The 24054-nt window shown below is 48.1% G+C and overlaps 1 protein-coding gene across 3 annotated transcripts in view; it reads left to right on the top strand.

Moving 5' to 3' along the window:
• Window positions 1-24054, top strand: part of LOC142760355 (phosphofurin acidic cluster sorting protein 1-like) — a 278801-nt gene that overhangs the window by 58156 nt on the left and 196591 nt on the right. For all 3 annotated transcript variants that reach the window (XM_075863541.1, XM_075863540.1, XM_075863542.1), the window contains 3 exons: window positions 7580-7705; window positions 9761-9923; window positions 10500-10582. In XM_075863541.1, the coding sequence (XP_075719656.1) occupies window positions 7580-7705; window positions 9761-9923; window positions 10500-10582 (372 nt within the window). The remainder of the gene's footprint in view (window positions 1-7579; window positions 7706-9760; window positions 9924-10499; window positions 10583-24054) is intronic.

Genomic DNA, 24054 nt, shown 5'->3' with positions numbered 1-24054 from the left:
TGGATTATGGATCATGTTTATAGATAATGGAGCCGGTCTATATATTATGAGGCACATATGTGGATTATGGATCATGTTTATAGATAATGGAGCCGGTCTATATATTATGGGGCACACGTGTGGATTATGGAGCAGGTCTATATATTATGGGGCACTCGTGTGGATTATGGATCATGTTTATAGATAATAGAGCCGGTCTATATATTATGGGGCACACGTGTAGACGATGGATCATGTTTATAGATAATGGAGCCGGTCTATATATTATGGGGCACACATGTGGATTATGGATCATGTTTATAGATAATGGAGCTGGTCTATATATTATAGGGCACACGTGTGGATTATGGAGCAGGTCTATATATTATGGGGCACTCGTGTGGATTATGGATCATGTCTATAGATAATGGAGTTGGTCCATATATTATGGGGCACACGTGTTGATTATGGATCATGTTTATAGATAATGGAGCCGGTCTATATATTATAGGGCACATGTGTGGATTATGGAGCAGGTCTATATATTATGGGGCACACGTGTGGATTATGGATCATGTCTATAGATAATGGAGCCGGTCTATATATTATGAGGCACACTTGTGGATTATGGATCATGTCTATAGATAATGGAGCCGGTCTATATATTATGATACACTCGTGTGGATTATGGATCATGTCTATAGATAATGGAGTCAGTCTATATATTATGGGGCACACGTGTGGATTATTGATCATGTCTATAGATAATGGAGCCGGTCTATATATTATGGGGCACTCGTGTGGATTATGGATCATGTTTATAGATAATGGAGCCGGTCTATATATTATGGGGCACACGTGTGGATTATGGAGCAGGTCTATATATTATGGGGCACTCGTGTGGATTATGGATCATGTCTATAGATAATGGAGAAGGTCTATATATTATGGGGCACACGTGTGGATTATGGATCATGTTTATAGATAATGGAGCCGGTCTATATATTATGGGGCACACGTGTGGATTATGGATCATGTTTATAGATAATGGAGCCGGTCTATATATTATGGGGCACACGTGTGGATTATGGATCATGTCTATAGATAATGGAGCCGGTCTATATATTATGAGGCACACGTGTGGATTATGGATCATGTCTATAGATAATAGAGCCGGTCTATATATTATGGGGCACACGTGTAGACGATGGATCATGTTTATAGATAATGCAGCCGGTCTATATATTATGGGGCACACATGTGGATTATGGATCATGTTTATAGATAATGAAGCTGGTCTATATATTATAGGGCACACGTGTGGATTATGGAGCAGGTCTATATATTATGGGGCACTCGTGTGGATTATGGATCATGTCTATAGATAATGGAGTCGGTCCATATATTATGGGGCACACGTGTTGATTATGGATCATGTTTATAGATAATGGAGCCGGTCTATATATTATAGGGCACATGTGTGGATTATGGAGCAGGTCTATATATTATGGGGCACACGTGTGGATTATGGATCATGTCTATAGATAATGGAGCCGGTCTATATATTATGAGGCACACTTGTGGATTATGGATCATGTCTATAGATAATGGAGCCGGTCTATATATTATGATACACTCGTGTGGATTATGGATCATGTCTATAGATAATGGAGTCGGTCTATATATTATGGGGCACACGTGTGGATTATTGATCATGTCTATAGATAATGGAGCCGGTCTATATATTATGGGGCACTCGTGTGGATTATGGATCATGTCTATAGATAATGGAGCCGGTCTATATATTATGGGGCACACGTGTTTATTATGGATCATGGTTATAGATAATGGAGCCGGTCTATATATTATGGGGCACACGTGTGGATTATGGATCATGTTTATAGATAATGGAGCCGGTCTATATATTATGGGGCACACGTGTGGATTATGGAGCAGGTCTATATATTATGGGGCACTCGTGTGGATTATGGATCATGTCTATAGATAATGGAGTCGGTTTATATATTATAGGGCACACGTGTGGATTATGGATCATGTTTATAGATAATGGAGCAGGTCTATATATTATGGGGCACTCGTGTGGATTATGGATCATGTTTATAGATAATGGAGCCGGTCTATATATTATGGGGCACACGTGTAGACGATGGATCATGTTTATAGATAATGGAGCCAGTCTATATATTATAGGGCACACGTGTGGATTATGGAGCAGGTCTATATATTATGGGGCACACGTGTAGACGATGGATCATGTTTATAGATAATGGAGCCGGTCTATATATTATAGGGCACACGTGTGGATTATGGAGCAGGTCTATATATTATGGGGCACACGTGTAAACGATGGATCATGTTTATAGATAATGGAGCCGGTCTATATATTATAGGGCACACGTGTTGATTATGGATCATGTTTATAGATAATGGAGCCGGTCTATATATTATAGGACACACGTGTGGATTATGGAGCAGGTCTATATATTATGGGGCACACGTGTGGATTATGGATCATGTCTATAGATAGTGGAGCCGGTCTATATATTATGGGGCACACGTGTGGATTATGGATCATGTTTATAGATAATGGAGCCGGTCTATATATTATAGGGCACACGTGTTTATTATGGATCATGTTTATAGATAATGGAGCCGGTCTATATATTATAGGGCACACGTGTGGATTATGGATCATGTCAATAGATAATGGAGCCGGTCTATATATTATAGGGCACACGTGTGGATTATGGATCATGTTTATAGATAATGGAGCCGGTCTATATGTTATGGGGCACACGTGTGGATTATGGATCATGTCTATAGATAATGGAGCCGGTCTACATATTATGGGGCACACGTGTGGATTATGGATCATGTCTATAGATAATGGAGCCGGTCTATATATTATAGGGCACACGTGTAGACGATGGATCATGTTTATAGATAATGGAGTCGGTCTATATATTATAGGGCACACGTGTGGATTATGGAGCAGGTCTATATATTATGGAGGCACTCGTGTGGATTATGGATCATGTCTATAGATAATGGAGTCGGTCCATATATTATGGGGCACACGTGTTGATTATGGATCATGTTTATAGATAATGGAGCCGGTCTATATATTATGGGGCACACGTGTGGATTATGGATCATGTTTATAGATAATGGAGCCGGGCTATATATTATGGGGCACACGTTTGGATTATGGATCATGTCTATAGATAATGGAGCCGGTCTATATATTATGAGGCACTCGTGTGGATTATGGATCATGTCTATAGATAGTGGAGCCGGTCTATATATTATGGGGCACACGTGTGGATTATGGATCATGTTTATTGATAATGGAGCCGGTCTATATATTATGGGGCACACGTGTGGATTATGGATCATGTTTATAGATAATGGAGCCGGTCTATATATTATGGGGCACACGTGTGGATTATGGATCATGTTTATAGATAATGGAGCCGGTCTATATATTATGGGGCACACGTGTAGACGATGGATCATGTTTATAGATAATGGAGCCGGTCTATATATTATGAGGCACATATGTGGATTATGGATCATGTTTATAGATAATGGAGCCGGTCTATATATTATGGGGCACACGTGTGGATTATGGAGCAGGTCTATATATTATGAGGCACTCGTGTGGATTATGGATCATGTTTATAGATAATGGAGCCGGTCTATATATTATGGGGCACACGTGTGGATTATGGAGCAGGTCTATATATTATGAGGCACTCGTGTGGATTATGGATCATGTCTATAGATAATGGAGTCGGTCTATATATTATAGGGCACACGTGTGGATTATGGATCATGTTTATAGATAATGGAGTCGGTCTATATATTATAGGGCACACGTGTGGATTATGGATCATGTTTATAGATAATGGAGTCAGTCTATATATTATAGGGCACACGTGTGGATTATGGAGCAGGTCTATATATTATGAGGCACTCGTGTGGATTATGGATCATGTTTATAGATAATGGAGCCGGTCTATATATTATGGGGCACACGTGTGGATTATGGATCATGTTTATAGATAATGGAGCCGGTCTATATATTATGAGGCACATATGTGGATTATGGATCATGTTTATAGATAATGGAGCCGGTCTATATATTATGGGGCACACGTGTGGATTATGGAGCAGGTCTATATATTATGGGGCACTCGTGTGGATTATGGATCATGTCTATAGATAATGGAGCCGGTCTATATATTATGGGGCACACGTGTGGATTATGGATCATGTTTATAGATAATGGAGCCGGTCTATATATTATGGGGCACACGTGTGGATTATGGATCATGTTTATAGATAATGGAGCCGGTCTATATATTATGGGGCACACGTGTGGATTATGGATCATGTCTATAGATAATGGAGCCGGTCTATATATTATGAGGCACACGTGTGGATTATGGATCATGTCTATAGATAATGGAGCCGGTCTATATATTATGGGGCACACATGTGGATTATGGATCATGTTTATAGATAATGGAGCTGGTCTATATATTATAGGGCACACGTGTGGATTATGGAGCAGGTCTATATATTATGGGGCACTCGTGGGGATTATGGATCATGTCTATAGATAATGGAGTCGGTCCATATATTATGGGGCACACGTGTTGATTATGGATCATGTTTATAGATAATGGAGCCGGTCTATATATTATAGGGCACATGTGTGGATTATGGAGCAGGTCTATATATTATGGGGCACACGTGTGGATTATGGATCATGTCTATAGATAATGGAGCCGGTCTATATATTATGAGGCACACGTGTGGATTATGGATCATGTCTATAGATAATGGAGCCGGTCTATATATTATGATACACTCGTGTGGATTATGGATCATGTCTATAGATAATGGAGTCAGTCTATATATTATGGGGCACACGTGTGGATTATTGATCATGTCTATAGATAATGGAGCCGGTCTTTATATTATGGGGCACTCGTGTGGATTATGGATCATGTCTATAGATAATGGAGCCGGTCTATATATTATGGGGCACACGTGTTTATTATGGATCATGTTTATAGATAATGGAGCCGGTCTATATATTATGGGGCACACGTGTGGATTATGGATCATGTTTATAGATAATGGAGCCGGTCTATATATTATGGAGCACACGTGTGGATTATGGAGCAGGTCTATATATTATGGGGCACTCGTGTGGATTATGGATCATGTCTATAGATAATGGAGTCGGTTTATATATTATAGGGCACACGTGTGGATTATGGATCATGTTTATAGATAATGGAGCAGGTAAATATATTATGGGGCACTCGTGTGGATTATGGATCATGTTTATAGATAATGGAGCCGGTCTATATATTATGGGGCACACGTGTAGACGATGGATCATGTTTATAGATAATGGAGCCAGTCTATATATTATAGGGCACACGTGTGGATTATGGAGCAGGTCTATATATTATGGGGCACACGTGTAGACGATGGATCATGTTTATAGATAATGGAGCCGGTCTATATATTATAGGGCACACGTGTGGATTATGGAGCAGGTCTATATATTATGGGGCACACGTGTAAACGATGGATCATGTTTATAGATAATGGAGCCGGTCTATATATTATAGGGCACACGTGTTGATTATGGATCATGTTTATAGATAATGGAGCCGGTCTATATATTATAGGGCACACGTGTGGATTATGGAGCAGGTCTATATATTATGGGGCACACGTGTGGATTATGGATCATGTCTATAGATAGTGGAGCCGGTCTATATATTATGGGGCACACGTGTGGATTATGGATCATGTTTATAGATAATGGAGCCGGTCTATATATTATAAGGCACACGTGTGGATTATGGATCATGTCAATAGATAATGGAGCCGGTCTATATATTATGAGGCACACGTGTGGATTATGGATCATGTCTATAGATAATGGAGCCGGTCTATATATTATGAGGCACACGTGTGGATTATGGATCATGTCTATAGATAATGGAGCCGGTCTATATATTATGATACACTCGTGTGGATTATGGATCATGTCTATAGATAATGGAGTCGGTCTATATATTATGGGGCGCACGTGTGGATTATTGATCATGTCTATAGATAATGGAGCCGGTCTATATATTATAGGGCACACGTGTGGATTATGGATCATGTTTATAGATAATGGAGCCGGTCTATATATTATAGGGCACACGTGTGGATTATGGAGCAGGTCTATATATTATAGGGCACACGTGTGGATTATGGATCATGTCTATAGATAATGGAGCCGGTCTATATATTATGGGGCACACGTGTGGATTATGGATCATGTCTATAGATAATGGAGCCGGTCTATATATTATAGGGCACACGTGTTTATTATGGATCATGTTTATAGATAATGGAGCCGGTCTATATATTATAGGGCACACGTGTGGATTATGGAGCAGGTCTATATATTATAGGGCACACGTGTGGATTATGGATCATGTCTATAGATAATGGAGCCGGTCTATATATTATGGGGCACACATGTGGATTATGGATCATGTCTATAGATAATGGAGCCGGTCTATATATTATGGGACACTCGTGTGGATTATGGATCATGTCTATAGATAATGGAGTCGGTCTATATATTATGGGGCACACGTGTGGATTATGGATTATGTCTATAGATAATGGAGCCGGTCTATATATTATGGGGCACACGTGTGGATTATGGATCATGTTTATAGATAATGGAGCCGGTCTATATATTATGGGGCACACGTGTTTATTATGGATCAGGTTTATAGATAATGGAGCCGGTCTATATATTATGGGGCACACGTGTGGATTATGGATCATGTTTATAGATAATGGAGCCGGTCTATATATTATGGGGCACACGTGTGGATTATGGATCATGTTTATAGATAATGGAGCCGGTCTATATATTATGGGGCACACGTGTTTATTATGGATCAGGTTTATAGATAATGGAGCCGGTCTATATATTAGGCGGCACACGTGTGGATTATGGATCATGTTTATAGATAATGGAGCCGGTCTATATATTATGGGGCACACGTGTGGATTATGGATCATGTTTATAGATAATGGAGCCGGTCTATATATTATGGGGCACACGTGTTTATTATGGATCAGGTTTATAGATAATGGAGCCGGTCTATATATTATGGGGCACACGTGTTTATTATGGATCAGGTTTATAGATAATGGAGCCGGTCTATATATTATGGGGCACACGTGTGGATTATGGATCATGTTTATAGATAATGGGGCCGGTCTATATATTATGGGGCACACGTGTGGATTATGGATCATGTCTATAGATTAGCAGAAACATGCCACTCCTACTAATCAGAGGCGGCTAGTGATTGGTTATCATTACTTAGTCTCCTCCCTCTGGCTTTATAATGTCCCAGATTATTTTTGCAGTGCTGACAGTCTACGTGGATTATCCACTGGCGGATGCAATGAATAGTACTGTAATGGTAAGGGGATATCTGTGGTGCTGGGCAGATGTTTACCGTCTTGTTTCTTCCAGTATCCACATTTCCTGAAAAGAGACGCGAACAACCTGCAGATCATGTTACAGCGCCGAAAGCGATACAAGAACCGCACCATCCTGGGCTACAAATCCCTGGCGATCGGAGTCATTAACATGGCAGAGGTGACGCCCTCCATGATTGATGTTTAGAAGGCCGTACATAATCCACGAGTTTACCCTGTACACACCGTACAGCACTTGCATCTGTTTCCAGAGCTCACAATCAAGCAAAATGATTCACTCCTGACCCCAGGAACTCACAATCTAGTCTTCCTGTCTCCAGTCATGTCATCACCCCATATATATCCTACTAAGATAGCTAGGAGAGTCCGTATCCCTAAAAAAACATTACAATTGATCAGTTACCGCACCGCCCCCCTTGTTACCGTGCCGCACCCCCTTGTTACCGCACCGCCCCCCTTTGTTACCGTGCAGCCGCCTTGTTACCGCGCTGCCCCCCTTGTTACCGTGCCGCCCCCCTTGTTACCGTGCCGCCCCCTTGTTACCGTGCCGCCCCCTTGTTACCGTGCCGTCCCCTTTGTTACCGCGCCGCCCCCCTTTGGTACCGCGCCGCCCCCTTGTTACTGTGCCGCCCCCTTGTTACCGCGCTGCCCCCCTTGTTACCGCGCCGCCCCCCTTGTTACCGCGCCACCCCCTTTGTTACCGTGCCACCGCCTTGTTACCGCGCTGCCCCCTTCTTACCGCGCCGCCCCCGTGTTACCGAGACGCCCCACCTGTTACCGTGCCGCCCCCTTGTTACCGTGCCGCCCCCCTTGTTACCGTGCCGCCCCCCTTGTTACCGTGCCGCCCCCTTGTTACCGAGCTGCCCCCTTGTTACCGTGCCGCCCCCTTGTTACCGTGCCGCCCCCCTTGTTACCGTGCCACCGCCTTGTTACCGCGCTGCCCCCCTTGTTACCGAGCTGCCCCCTTGTTACCGTGCCGCCCCCTTGTTACCGTGCCGCCCCCTTGTTACCGTGCCGCCCCCTTGTTACCGTGCCGCCCCCTTGTTACCGTGCCGCCCCCCTTGTTACCGCGCCACCGCCTTGTTACCGCGCCGCCGCCTTGTTACCGCGCCTGCCCCCTTGTTACCGTGCCGGCCCCGTGTTACCGTGCCGGCCCCGTGTTACCGTGCCGCCCCCTTGTTACCGTGCCGCCCCCCTTGTTACCGTGCCGCCCCCTTGTTATCGTGCCGCCCCCTTTGTTACCGTGTCGCCCCCTTTGTTACCGCGCCGCCCCCTTTGTTACCGCGCCGCCCCCTTTGTTACCGTGCCGCCCCCTTTGTTACCGTGCCGCCCCCTTGACACCGTGCCGCCCCCTTGTTACCGTGCCGCCCCCTTGTTACCGTGCCGCCCCCTTGTTACCGTGCCGCCCCCTTGTTACCGTGCCGCCCCCTTGTTACCGTGCCGCCCCCTTGCTACCGTGCCGCCCCCTTGCTACCGTGCCGCCCCTTGCTACCGTGCCGCCCCCTTGTTACCGTGCCGCCCCCTTGTTACCGTGCCGCCCCCTTGTTACCGTGCCGCCCCCTTGTTACCGTGCCGCCCCCTTGTTACCGTGCCGCCCCTTGTTACCGTGCCGCCCCCTTTGTTACCGCGCCGCCCCCTTTGTTACCGCGCCGCCCCCTTTGTTACCGTGCCGCCCCCTTGTTACCGCGCTGCCCCCTTGTTACCGCGCTACCCCCCTTGTTACCGTGCCGCCCCCTTGTTACCGTGCCGCCCCCTTGTTACCGTGCCGCCACCTTGTTACCGCGCCGCCCCCTTGTTACCGCGCCGCCCCCTTGCTACCGCGCCGCCCCCTTGCTACCGTGCCGCCCCTTTGTTACCGTGCCGCCCCTTTGTTACCGTGCCGCCCCTTTGTTACCGCGCCGCCCCTTTGTTACCGCGCCGCCCCCTTGTTTCCGCGCCGGCCCCCTTTGTTACCGCACCGCCCCCTTATAATAGAGCATCTTTTGAGGTCACATTCATTGAGATCTTGTTTTCTAATGACTCCTATTATCCACTCGCCTTATTTCCAGTCCGCAGGATCTGCTCGTCTTTCCGCTGATCTCCTTCTGTCCCTGTGGAGGGGATTCTGGTGACCCGGTCATGGTGCAGCTTGATGAGGGCGGATGACAGGAGTTGTAGTTCTGCCTTTTTCATGACCTCTTGGTATTGATCTACATGTTATTCTCCTCCACCTCAGGTGATGCAGCGTCCTACAGAGGGGATGAAGGTCATGGACCTCCACAGTAACCACAAAGACCCTGCGTTCCGAGTGGCAGAAATCAGCATCTTCTCACTTTCCAGCCAACCCGTTGATCATGAAGAGGTCACCGCAGTGACCAGGCCAAAGGTCAAGGGCCTTGGTGAGAAATCCTGGTGTGCCGATCATCTGGAGAGCTGGGAGCTGCATACATAGAGGCAGAAGCCAGAGACAGACAGAGCTCTTGATCCCTATAGTGATGGCAGAGCTCCCGATCCCTATAGTGATGGCAGAGCTCCCGATCCCTATAGTGATGGCAGAGCTCCCGATCCCTATAGTGATGGCAGAGCTCCCGATCCCTATAGTGATGGCAGAGCTCCCGATCCCTATAGTGATGGCAGAGCTCCCGATCCCTATAGTGATGGCAGAGCTCCCGATCCCTATAGTGATGGCAGAGCTCCCGATCCCTATAGTGATGGCAGAGCTCCAGATCCCTATAGTGATGGCAGAGCTCCCGATCCCTATAGTGATGGCAGAGCTCCTGATAGACTCCACAGGCTATACCACTCGCATCTTGGGCACACCTCAGCTGAACTGACACTGGCCAGAACCTCAGACTGATATTTGTGGGACCCCCCCGCTGTTGCGCACCTCTTATAAACCCGACCGCTTCCTACTGCTGGAAAGTGATGCTAGTAAATCCCGCAGTGCCTTGTCCTAACCAGATCATGTTTTCTAGATGCTGAACCGTACTGGGAGGAAGAGGATGATGAGGATAGTTATTCCTCAGAACCGGACGGCAGTGATGAAGGCCAAGGACAGGTGAGAGTTGTGCCTCCTGCCACATAGCGCAGGCTCCTCACTGTCATGTATTGAGTGGTTGTGGATCCGGGGAGTAGATCACGGAGTGCAGATTAATCAATTCTACACTAATTGAATTTGGTCCGAAGTTTCAGGTTCGTTGAATTCCGAAACTTTTGGGGGTTCACACCGTAAGAATCATTACAAAAGTCCCTGCAGCCTGGACCAAAATGCACTGCAATTCTCCCTCCCTCTAGCACAGCCAATCATGAGGGGCGTAGGTGGATGACATCACTAATGTTGACTTGGTGTTCAAGAGCTTGAAAAAGACGTCCGAGGGTCAGATACGGGTTGTGAAGGCAATCGCTGCACTTGCGATTCATGGCGATTTTATTCAGGTGGAATCGGACGGCCGATTTGACCGTTTCATACCTGAGATGATTTTCAGGAAATTCGCTCGCCTATTATCACTGATGTTTTGGGTCGTGGGGGGAGATTTTGGCCCGCATTATGCAGTTTCCGCTAGGTTTTGACATAAACTGCGACAAAAAGGTTGCAAATCGCAATGTGTGGAGGTTTAGCAGCAAAGTCTGAAACTTTTCTTGTCACTTAACAAATTTGGAGAGTAATAAAAAAGTAGAACGCCTGAAAATGGCGCTGCTCATAGCAATCGTAGAAGTTTCTGGATGGCCGGCACGGCTTACGAAGGACAGTGTGACCGCGAGCGGAGGACAACAGAAGACGCCGGTGACCTGGGAGAGACGGTCAGTGGAGACCCGTCGCTGGCGTTACAGGACCCCCTTATGCCCCCTCTTCTTAGGGCCAGTCCCAGAGGGGCACTGCGGCATTGATGATGTCAGAAGGTTCCCAAGATCTTTCTTCAGGACCAAATCCTTTCCAATCTCCTAAATAAAGCCTCATCTTCCCAAATCTTTCACAGTCGAGAATGTTCTTCATTTCAAACTCCGATCCAGTATTGACCGGAGCAGAAGTGACAGACGACGTTCTAGAATATAAGTTCAGCACCACAGGTTTGAGTAGTGACACATGAAAAAAATCCCACGGGGATGGAAGGGAAGGAGGCCGACCGTCTGGAGTTCACTGGATTCATTTTCTCCAGCAAGCGAGGAGCAAATTTCTGAGGGTCCTTCAGGCAGATGGTTTTTGAAGACATATACTTATATACTGTGGAGCGGCCTCCTCCTTATCTGTGGACTTTTTCATGCGAGAAACCGCTTGGATGATGGCAGATTTGGTTTGGCCAGACCTGTAAGTAATTCCCAAAAGTGGAGTTGGCAGCAGGAACTACAGAGGAAGCGCAGACAGGAAGAGCTATCCGGGGATGCAGACTGTATACAATGAACAATGCTGAGGAACCCGTGGACTCGCCACAATAGTTGTTATTTGAGAATGGCAAAAACTATTCTCCAGGATCTAAGGCGATGACAGGGCAGGCCATGCTGTATAAAGAGGCCGGCAAGACAAGTCGCAGAAGGCACATCAGGCAGGGGAACAAGTGTGCTGTTTTGGAGACCTTGTTCTGGGCATAGATGGAACATGGGGCCACATAGTCCTGAACATCTTTGACTATAGATGGTCACCAGAACTGACGAGTAAGGAGTTGAGCGTTATGTCACTAAGTAAGCACTCTCCTTCAATATGGCTGGTGCCACGGGTGCGATACGAGAGCTATCCATAATATGCTGCGGATCCTCAACTTGGTCGGTGAAGTCAAATGACCGAGACAAGGCATCAGCCCTAGTGTAATGGCAGGAAGGAGGTGAAGGGAACAAGTGAGCCCTAATCTACCCACCGCCCTGTCCCTGCCTACTTGCAACGACCCGCCCTAGGCGACGGGGTACAACTTGGCGGCGGTCCCTACGCTGTCTAAGTGCAAGGGAGTACAAACAGGGAACACGCAAGGGAATACAGTAGCCCACGGAACGCCGCGAGGAAACGGAGCGGTGAATGAGCCAGTCAGGATCAGGAAGTAGTGGAGTATACAAACGGGAGCACGGAGCAGAAGCAAGCCAGGGGCAGAGCAACGCAGGATAAACAGAACTGAAGCAAGGCAGAAGCACGGCAGAAGCAGGCTGGAGCAAGGCAGCAGTGGGGCCAGGAATCCAAGAAGAATAACAAGCAAGGAGGAAGAGAAAACGGCAGGTATAAATGGACAGGGGGCGGAGCTAACTCTGACTGACCAGGCCGCGATAGGCTCTCCCACTCCTGAGCCTGCCACCCTGATTGGTGGGAGCAGGTGTCAGTCTCAGAGGTCTGGCCTCAGGTGTCGACTGATTAATCCTGGGAGTATACCCAGACGTAGTGCCTGGCAGATCCTTTACAGTACTCCCCCTTTTATGAGGGGCCACCGGACCCTTACTAAGAGGACCCGGTTTAGTGGGGAAGAGAAGGTGGAACCTCCTGATCAATACCCCAGCGTGAACATCTCGAGCAGGTACCCAAGTCCTCTCCTCCGGCCCGTATCCTCTCCAATGGACCAGGTACTGGAGGGAGCCCTGGATCATCCTACTGTCCACAATCTTGGCCACCTCGAATTCCACCCTCTCAGGGGTGAGAACGGGAACAGGAGGTTTCCTCGAGGGGGACCAGGACTGGGAGCAGCGTTTCAGGAGGGAGGCATGGAAGACGTCGTGCATGCGAAAGGATGGGGGCAGCTCCAGACGGAAGGATACAGGGTTGAGGACTTCAATGACCTTATAAGGTCCAATAAATCGGGGAGCAAACTTCCTGGACGGGACCTTAAGGCGCAAGTTCCTCGACGACAACCACACCAGATCCCCGACGACAAACCGGGGGTTAGCAGAACGTCTACAATCAGCCTGAATCTTTTGTACGCTCTGGGACGCCTCTAGGTTCTTCTGAACCTGGGCCCAGACTGTGCACAGTTCCCGATGAACGTCCTCTACCTCGGGATTATTGGAACAACCAGGGGAAACGGAGGAGAACCTAGGATTAAACCCGAAATTACAGAAAAACGGGGAGACCCCTGACGAGTTACTGACCCGGTTATTCAGGGAAAATTCGGCGAGGGGAAGGAATGAGACCCAATCAAATTGACAGTCAGAAATGAAACACCTTAAATATTGTTCCAGGGATTGGTTAGTCCTTTCCGTTTGGCCATTAGTTTCGGGATGGAAGGCGGAGGAGAAGGATAGATCAATCTCCAACTTTTTACAAAAAGCTCTCCAAAATAAGGAAACAAATTGTACCCCTCTGTCCGAAACGATATTGACTGGGGCCCCATGGAGACGCAGAATGTGTTTCACAAAAAAAGAAGCTAACGTCTTGGCGTTAGGTAGTTTCTTAAGGGGCACAAAGTGGCACATCTTGCTGAAGCGGTCTACTACCACCCACACCACCGACTTGCCCTGAGATGGAGGCAAATCGGTGATAAAATCCATGGAGATATGGGTCCAAGGTCTCTGGGGAATGGGCAAGGAACGTAGTAAGCCCGCAGGTCGGGACCTAGGGGTCTTGGACCTAGCACAAACCTCACAAGCGGCGACGTAAGCCCTAACGTCTTTAGGCAACCCAGGCCACCAATAGTTTCTGGTAATGAGGAGTTTGGTACCCAAGATGCCAGGATGACCAGATAGAGCGGAGTCATGGTTTTCCCTGAGTACCCTTAGCCGGTATTGCAGGGGGACAAACAGTTTGTCCCCAGGGAGGTTCCCGGGAGCTGAACCTTGATCAGCCGCGATGTCAGAGGCTAAGTCAGAATCAGTGGCAGAAACAATTATACCAGGGGGTAAAATACAAGCAGGATCCTTCTCAGAAGGAGGATTAGCCATGAAACTACGTGACAGTGCATCAGCCTTAATATTTTTAGACCCAGCCCTATAGGTAACCAAGAAATTAAATCTGGTAAAGAATAGTGCCCAACGAGCTTGTCTAGGATTAAGCCTCCGGGCAGATTCTAGGAAAACCAGATTCTTGTGGTCAGTAAGGACCGTTACCTGGTGTCTGGCCCCCTCCAAGAAGTGACGCCACTCTTCAAAAGGCCATTTAATGGATAAAAGTTTGCGGTTGCCAATATCATAGTTACACTCCGTGGGCGAAAACTTCCTAGAGAAGTAAGCACAGGGGCGGAGATGGGTGAGGGAGCTGGTACCCTGGGACAAGACGGCCCCCACTCCCACCTCGGACGCGTCAACCTCCACAATAAATGGCTCCCTTTGGTTGGGCTGAACCAGCACGGGGGCCGAGATAAAGCACTTCTTGAGGGTCTCAAAAGCCTGGACGGCCTCAGGGGGCCAATGGAGGACATCAGCACCCTTGCGAGTGAGGTCCGTAAGAGGCTTAGCGACGACCGAGAAGTTGTCAATAAATCTCCTGTAATAGTTAGCGAACCCCAAAAAACACTGTAGCGCCTTCAGGGAGGCAGGTTGGACCCATTCCGCCACAGCCTGAACCTTGGCAGGGTCCATGCGGAATTCATGAGGAGTGAGGATTTGACCTAAAAATGGTATCTCCTGTACCCCAAACACATATTTTTCGGTCTTCGCAAACAGATTATTTTCCCGAAGGACCTGGAGGACCTTCCTGACATGCTCCACGTGCGAAGACCAGTCCTTGGAAAACACCAGTATGTCATCAAGGTACACTACAAGAAAATTACCCAGGTAATCTCTCAGAATTTCATTAATAAAATTCTGGAAGACGGCAGGGGCATTACACAACCCAAAGGGCATGACTAGGTATTCGAAATGACCTTCGGGCGTGTTGAACGCAGTTTTCCACTCATCCCCCTCTTTGATGCGGATAAGGTTATATGCCCCCCGTAGATCGAACTTAGAGAACCATTGGGCCCCCTGAACCTGATTAAAAAGATCCGGAATCAAAGGAAGGGGATACTGGTTCCTTACTGTGACCTTATTCAAGTTCCGATAATCAATGCACGGCCTAAGACCACCATCCTTCTTCCCCACGAAGAAGAAGCCAGCACCTACAGGAGAAGTCGAGGGGCGAATGAAACCCTTGGCCAGGCATCCTTGGATATACTCCCTCATAGCTTTACGTTCAGGACATGAAAGATTAAATATCCTCCCCTTAGGAAGCTTGGCACCAGGCACCAAATCGATGGCGCAATCGTAATCTCTATGAGGGGGCAACACCTCGGAGGCCTCCTTAGAAAACACATCAGCGAAGTCCTGAACAAACTCAGGAAGCGTGTTTACCTCCTCCCGGGGAGAAATAGAGTTAACCGAAAGACATGACATCAGGCAATCACTACCCCATTTGGTGAGATCCCCAGTATTCCAATCAAACGTGGGATTATGCAGCTGCAACCAAGGAAGACCTAATACCAGATCGGACGTTAATCCCTGCATCACCAGTACAGAGCACTGCTCCAAATGCATGGAGCCAACACGGAGTTCAAAAACAGGAGTATGCTGAGTAAAATAACCATTAGCAAGAGGAGTGGAGTCGATACCCACTACCGGGATAGGATAAGGTAAATCAATAAAAGGCATTTTTAGAGACATAGCAAATTCCACAGACATGATATTAGCAGATGAGCCCAAATCCACTAAGGCACTGCCAGTGGCAGACCGGCCAGCAAACGAGACCTGAAAGGGAAGCAAAATCTTATTGCGTTTAGTATTAACAGGAAATACCTGTGCGCCCAAGTGACCTCCCCGATGATCACTTAGGCGCGGAAGTTTTCCGGCTGCTTATTCTTGCGCCTGGGACAGGTGTTCAGTAGATGCTTGTCGTCCCCACAATAGAAGCAGAGACCATTCTTCCTGCGAAACTCTCTACGTTGTCGAGGGGACATGGAGGCCCCGAGTTGCATAGGTACCTCCGAGTCCTCCGTGGAAGAGCGAGGAGATGGGACCTCGGGGGGAATCGCAGGGCAGTCAGAGGGGAAAACATTGAAACGTTCAAGCTGACGTTCCCTGAGACGTCGGTCAAGTCGTACTGCTAGGGCCATAACCTGGTCTAGGGAGTCAGAAGAGGGGTAGCTAACCAGCAGATCCTTCAGGGCGTCAGATAATCCTAACCTAAACTGGCACTTTAGGGCCGGGTCGTTCCACCGAGAAGCTACGCACCACTTTCTAAAATCAGAACAGTATTCCTCAACAGGTCTCCTACCCTGACGTAAGGTCACCAGCTGACTCTCGGCTAAGGCAGTCCTGTCAGTCTCGTCGTAAATGAGACCGAGGGCAGAGAAAAAACGATCAACGGAGGAAAGTTCAGGGGCGTCAGGAGCCAAGGAGAAGGCCCACTCTTGGGGCCCTTCCTGGAGTCGGGATATAATGATACCCACCCGCTGGTTCTCGGAATCTGAGGAGTGAGGTCTTAGGCGGAAATAAAGTCTGCAACTCTCCCGGAAGGAGAGAAAAGTCTTACGGTCCCCTGAGAACCGGTCAGGTAACTTGAGGTTGGGTTCTAAAGGTGAGGTGAGGGGTACTACAAAGGCAGCGTCAGACTGATTGACCCTCTGAGCCAGGGCCTGGACCTGTAGGGAGAGGCCCTGCATCTGCTGGGTCAGGGTCTCAAGGGGGTCCATGATAGCGTCAGCGTAGAAGAAATGGTAGACTAGGTAACGGCTTGTTATTATGTAATGGCAGGAAGGAGGTGAAGGGAACAAGTGAGCCCTAATCTACCTGCCGCCCTGTCCCTGCCTACTTGCAACGACCCGCCCTAGGCGACGGGGTACAACTTGGGGGCGGTCCCTACGCTGTCTAAGTGCAAGGGAGTACAAACAGGGAACACGCAAGGGAATACAGTAGCCCACGGAACGCAGCGAGGAAACGGAGCGGTGAATGAGCCAGTCAGGATCAGGAAGTAGTGGAGTATACAAACGGGAGCACGGAGCAGAAGCAAGCCAGGGGCAGAGCAACGCAGGATAAACAGAACTGAAGCAAGGCAGAAGCACGGCAGAAGCAGGCTGGAGCAAGGCAGCAGTGGGGCCAGGAATCCAAGAAGAATAACAAGCAAGGAGGAAGAGAAAACGGCAGGTATAAATGGACAGGGGGCGGAGCTAACTCTGACTGACCAGGCCGCGATAGGCTCTCCCACTCCTGAGCCTGCCACCCTGATTGGTGGGAGCAGGTGTCAGTCTCAGAGGTCTGGCCTCAGGTGTCGACTGATTAATCCTGGGAGTATACCCAGACGTAGTGCCTGGCAGATCCTTTACACCTAGTATTCTACTCGGCCGGACGGAAGTGCAATACAAAATCAAATCCGGCAAAGAGGAGCGCCCGTCTGGCCTGGTGTAGGTTCAATCTGTAGATAGACCAAAGCCTTATGGTCCGTGAAGATGACTACAGGATACACGGCCCCTTCCAGCAGATGTCTCCACTCTTCCAATTTAATGGCCAGAAGCTCTCGATCTCCTATGGAATAATTCTTCTCGGTAGGAGAAACAACTTGGAGAAGCAGCCACAGGTTACAGTCTTAGGCCTTATGGGTACTCGCTTCTCGGGAGTGTTCTGGGGTACGCTCTCTGGAACAGATGTTAATTCTCGTGGCAAACGTGATGAGTACATCCAGGGAAGAAAGTAACTGCCTGCCAACTTCTCTTTAATTTGGCCCTGCCAGAAGGACCAGGGCCTCATTATTCCAGGAAAATTCCGGTGACATAGTCCGGAACTGTACACTGTATTGGCCCACTGTGGAACTGCATTCAGGATAATAGCCGATGCTGACTAGGTTCAGCCAGGCTCCTCAATCAAGGTCCTGAATGTCTCCAGAAAAATTAGCAAAATTGAGGTCTCTGGTCCATGATGCTCCCATATGGGATTGGCCAATGCCAATGCTTGACCCTATAGTAGAGCGACCTATGAATGCGAGTTTGGTCTGGTCGGTGGGGAAGTGGTGGGCATGCAGCTGGAAATGTCTCTGGCACTGATTGATAAATCCACGGCATGCCTTGGGGTCCCCATCGTACCGAGGTGGTAGGTGAATACCTGTAGCAGAAGTGTTGAAGAACCCACAGCCTTCGGGACAGGAGATGCTGGTATTGGGTTAAGCCTTTGCTTGACAGCCAGGGAATTTCATATATTGCAGTATTTGGTCCTGACGACTGCTGAGGTCTTTGACGGCGTCATAGAGAACCTGCACCGTAGCTTTCAGATTTCCAGCGGGGTCCATGGCCTTAGCAGACTGTTATGACCAGCAGGTTTGTGGACCCACTGGGCTACTTGACCGGACTGGCTTAAAGAGGCTCTGTCACCAGATTTTGCAACCCCTATCTGCTATTGCATGTGATCGGCGCTGCAATGGAGATAAGAGTAACGTTTTTATTTTTTAAAAACGAGCATTTTTGGCCAAGTTATGACCATTTTTGTATTTATGCAAATGAGGCTTGCAAAAGTCCAAGTGGGCGTGTTTAAAGTAAAAGTCCAAGTGGGCGTGTATTATGTGCGTACAACTGGGCGTGTATTGTGTGTTACATCTGGGAGTGTATTATGTGTGTTACATCTGGGCATGTATTATGTGCATACATCGGGGCGTGTTTACTACTTTTACTAGCTGGGCGTTCTGACGAGAAGTATCATCCACTTCTCTTCAGAACGCCCAGCTTCTGGCAGTGCAGACACAACGTGTTCTCGAGAGATCACGCTGTGACGTCACTTCCTGCCCCAGGTCCTGCATCGTGTCGGACGAGCGAGGACACATCGGCACCAGAGGCTACAGTTGATTCTGCAGCAGCATCGGCGTTTGCAGGTAAGTCAATGTAGCTACTTACCTGCAAACGCTGATGCTGCTGCAGAATCAACTGTAGCCTCTGGTGCCGATGTGGCCGACACGATGCAGGACCTGGGGCAGGAAGTGAGTGACGACACAGCGTGATCTCTCGAGAACACGCTGTGTCTGCACTGCCAGAAGCTGGGTGGTAACGAACAGAAGTGGATGATGCTGATTCGTCAGAACGCCCAGCTAGTAAAAGTAGTAAACACGCCCCGATGTACACACACAATACACGCCCAGATGTACACACAATACACGCCCAGATGTACACACACAATACACGCCCAGATGTACATACACAATACACGCCCAGATGTACATACATAATACACGCCCCGATGTACACATACAATACACGCCCAGATGTACACACATAATACACGCCCAGATGTAACACACATAATACACGCCCAGATATAACACACACAATACACGCCCAGATGTACATATACAATACACACCCAGATGTACATACATAATACACGCCCCGATGTACACACACAATACACGCCCAGATGTACACACACAATACACGCCCCGATGTAACACACAACACACACAATACACGCCCAGATGTACACACACAATACACGCCCCGATGTAACACACAACACACACAATACACGCCCCGATGTAACACACATAATACACGCCCAGTTGGACTTTTACTTTAAACACGCCCACTTGGACTTTTGCAAGCCTCATTTGCATAAATACAAAAATGGTCATAACTTGGCCAAAAATGCTCGTTTTAAAAAAATAAAAACGTTACTGTAATCTACATTGCAGCGCCGATCACAGGCAATAGCAGATAGGGGCTGCAAAATCTGGTGACAGAGCCGCTTTAAGTTTGATCTTTGGAGCTGATTCAGTGTCATCGTTGGTGTCTTTGAATCTTTCTTTAATGCCCTTGTTGTCTGGTCTGTCAGTTTTGGTGGGCGCCTTCTCTTCTCAGGTTTGTAATTGAACCATATTCTTTCCATTTTGTTATAATGGATTTATTGGTGCTTTGTAGGATCGTTAAAGTTTGGGATATTATTTTATTTTTTATAACTCAGCCATGATCTATTCTTCTGCACAACTTTGTCTCTGACCTGTTTGGAGAGCTCCTTGGTGTTCATGTTGCTTAGCGGTGCTGCAGACTCAGTGGCCTTTATAGAACAGGAGTATTTATACTGACATCATGTGACACTTTGCACACAGGGCGACCTTATTCAACTAATTATGTGACTTCTGAAGATAATTAGTTTGTCCAAAACTTCTCAAATGTATGTGGCTGATTGGTGGAGGTATGTGGCTGATAGGTGGAGGTATGTGGCTGATTGGTGGAGGTATGTGGCTGATTGGTGGAGGTATGTGGCTGATTGGTGGAGGTATGTGGCTGATTGGTGGAGGTATGTGGCTGATTGGTGGAGGTATGTGGCTGATTGGTGGAGGTACAGATGTAGCCATCGTTTTTGTAAAGGATCTGCCAGGCACAGCTTCAGGGTTAACTCCCATAATTAATCAGTCAGCACCTGAATCTACATCCCTGAGACTGACTCCATCTTCCACCACTCAGGCTGGCAGGCTTAGGAGTGGGAGAGCCTATCGCAACCTGGCCAGACTCCGCTAGCTCCCGCCCTCGGTCTATTTGAGCCTGCCCTTCCTGTCCCTCGGTGCTTGTGATTCTTTTTCGTGTGGTTTCCTGGCCCAGCTACAGCTCCTTCTATTTTGTTCCTGCTCCATACAGACCCTGGCTTACTGACTACTCTTCTGCTCTTCGTTTGGTACCTCGCACACTCCTGGCTTGACTCGGCTCGTTCACCACTCTGGTTGCTCACGGTGTTGCCGTGGGCAACTGCCCCTTTCCCTTGCTTGTATTCCCTTGTATGTTTGTTGTGTTTGTCGTGCACTTACTGAGTGCAGGGACCGCCGCCCAGTTGTACCCCGTCGCCTAGTGCGGGTCGTTGCAAGTAGGCAGGGACAGAGTGGCGGGTAGATTAGGGCTCACTTGTCCGTTTCCCTACCCCCCAGTCACTACATAATCACAAGCCCATACCTAGTCTACCCTGGTCCCTGACACCACTATGGACCCCCGTGAGACCCTGGCTCAGCAAATGCAGGGTCTCTCCCTACAGGTCCAGGCCCTGGCTCAGAGGGTCAACCAGCCTGATGCTACCTTGGTAGTTCCCCTCACCGCACCTCTTGAACCCCACCTCAAGTTGCCCGACCGGTTCTCAGGGGACCGGAGGGCTTTTCTCTCCTTTCGGGAGAGTTGTAGGCTTTACTTTCGTTTAAAGCCTCATTCCTCAGGTTCTGAGAGCCAGCGGGTGGGTATAATTATGTCCCGGCTCCAGGAAGGGCCCCAAGAGTGGGCCTTCTCCTTGGCTCCTGACGCCCCTGAACTTTCCTCCGTTGATCGTTTCTTTTCTGCTCTCAGACTTATTTATGACGAGACTGACAAGCCTGCCATTGCCGAGAGTCAGCTGGTGACCTTACGTCAGGGTAAGAGACCTGTTGAGGAGTATTGCTCTGACTTTAGGAAGTGGTGCGTAGCTTCTCGGTGGAATGACCCTGCCTTAAGGTGCCAGTTTAGGTTGGGTCTGTCGAATGCCCTGAAAGACCTGCTAGTTAGTTATCCCTCTTCTGACTCCCTAGACCAGGCTATGGCTTTAGCGGTACGACTTGACCGACGTCTCAGGGAACGACAACATGAACGTTTATGTGTTTTCTCCTCCGACTCCCCCATGATGCCTCCCGAAGTTCCGTTGCTTCGTTCCTCCCCGAAAGACTCAGAGATACCTATGCAACTCGGGGCCTCCGTGTCCCCCCAACAACGTAGAGAATTTCGCAGGAAGAATGGTCTCTGCTTCTACTGTGGGGATGACAAGCATCAAGTGAACAACTGTCCTAAGCGTAAGAATGCAGCCAGAGAACTTCCGCGCCTAAGTGATCATCGGGGAGGTCACTTGGGCGCACAGGTATTTCCAGTAAATAGGAAACGTACTAAGATCTTGCTTCCCTTTCAGGTCTCTTTTGGTGGTAGGTCTGCTACCGGCAGTGCCTTCGTGGATTCAGGGTCCTCTACTAATATTTATTATGTCTGTGGAATTTGCTATGTCTCTTGCTATGCCTCTGATTGATTTGCCTAAACCTGTCCCGGTAGTGGGTATCGACTCCACTCCTCTTGCTAATGGTTATTTTACACAGCATACCCCGGTTTTTGAACTCCTTGTTGGCTCCATGCATTTGGAGCAATGCTCTGTGCTGTTGATGCAGGGATTATCGTACGTTTGACTGGAATACTGGGAAGCTAACCAAATGGGGTAATGAATGTTGTACGTCATGTTTTTCTGTTAATTCTATTTCTCCCCCTGAGGAGGTGAACACGCTACCTGAGTTTGTTCAGGACTTCGCTGATGTTTTCTCTAGGGAGGCCTCCGAAGTGTTACCTCCTCATAGAGAATACGATTGCGCTATCGAATTGGTACCAGGAGCTAAGCTTCCTAAGGGTAGGATATTTAATCTTTCTTGTCCCGAACGTGAAGCCATGAGAGAGTATATCCAGGAATCCCTGGCCAAGGGTTACATTCGTCCCTCTTCTTCTCCGGTAGGTGCTGGTTTCTTCTTCGTGGGGAAGAAGGATGGTGGTCTTAGGCCATGCATTGACTACCGTAGCCTGAATAAGGTCACGGTAAGGAACCAGTATCCCCTTCCTTTGATTCCTGATCTCTTTAATCAGGTTCAGGGGGCCCAATGGTTCTCTAAATTGGATCTACGGGGGGCGTATAACCTTATTCGCATCAAAGAGGGGGATGAGTGGAAGACTGCGTTTAACACGCCCGAAGGCCATTTCGAATACCTAGTCATGCCCTTTGGGTTGTGTAATGCCCCTGCGGTCTTCCAGAATTTCATAAATGAGATTTTGAGAAATTACCTGGGGATATTTCTTGTAGTGTACCTTGATGACATACTGGTGTTTTCCAAGGACTGGTCCTCCCACATTGAGCATGTCAGGAAGGTGCTCCAGGTCCTTCGGGAAAACAAACTGTTTGCCAAAACCGAAAAATGTGTGTTTGGGGTACAGGAGATACCATTTTTGGGTCAAATCCTCACTCCTCATGAATTCCGCATGGTCCCCGCCAAGGTTCAGGCTGTGGCGGAATGGGTCCAACCTGCCTCCCTGAAGGCGTTACAGTGTTTTTTGGGGTTCGCTAATTATTACAGGAGATTTATTGCTAACTTCTCGGTCATCGCTAAGCCTCTTACGGACCTCACTCGCAAAGGTGCTGATCTCCTCCACTGGCCTCCTGAGGCTGTCCAGGCTTTTGAGGTCCTTAAGAAGTGCTTTATCTCGGCCCCGGTGCTGGTTCAGCCCAACCAAATGGAGCCATTTATCGTGGAAGTTGACGCATCTGAGGTGGGAGTGGGGGCTGTCTTGTCCCAGGGTACCAGGTCCCTCACCCATCTCCGCCCCTGTGCCTACTTCTCCAGGAAGTTTTCGCCAACTGAGAGTAACTATGATATTGGCAACCGCGAACTCTTAGCCATTAAATGGGCATTTGAAGAGTGGCGCCACTTCCTGGAGGGGGCTAGACACCAGGTAACGGTCCTTACCGACCACAAAAATCTGGTTTTCCTAGAATCTGCCCGGAGGCTAAACCCGAGACAAGCTCGATGGGCGTTATTTTTTACCAGATTAAATTTTTTGGTTACCTATAGGGCTGGGTCTAAAAATATTAAGGCTGATGCACTGTCGCGTAGCTTCATGGCCAGCCCTCCTTCGGAGG

Source organism: Rhinoderma darwinii, chromosome 4 (genome assembly GCF_050947455.1).
Source record: "Rhinoderma darwinii isolate aRhiDar2 chromosome 4, aRhiDar2.hap1, whole genome shotgun sequence".
Taxonomy (NCBI): Eukaryota; Metazoa; Chordata; class Amphibia; order Anura; family Rhinodermatidae; genus Rhinoderma; species Rhinoderma darwinii.
This window is presented reverse-complemented; position numbering and strand designations above follow the sequence as displayed.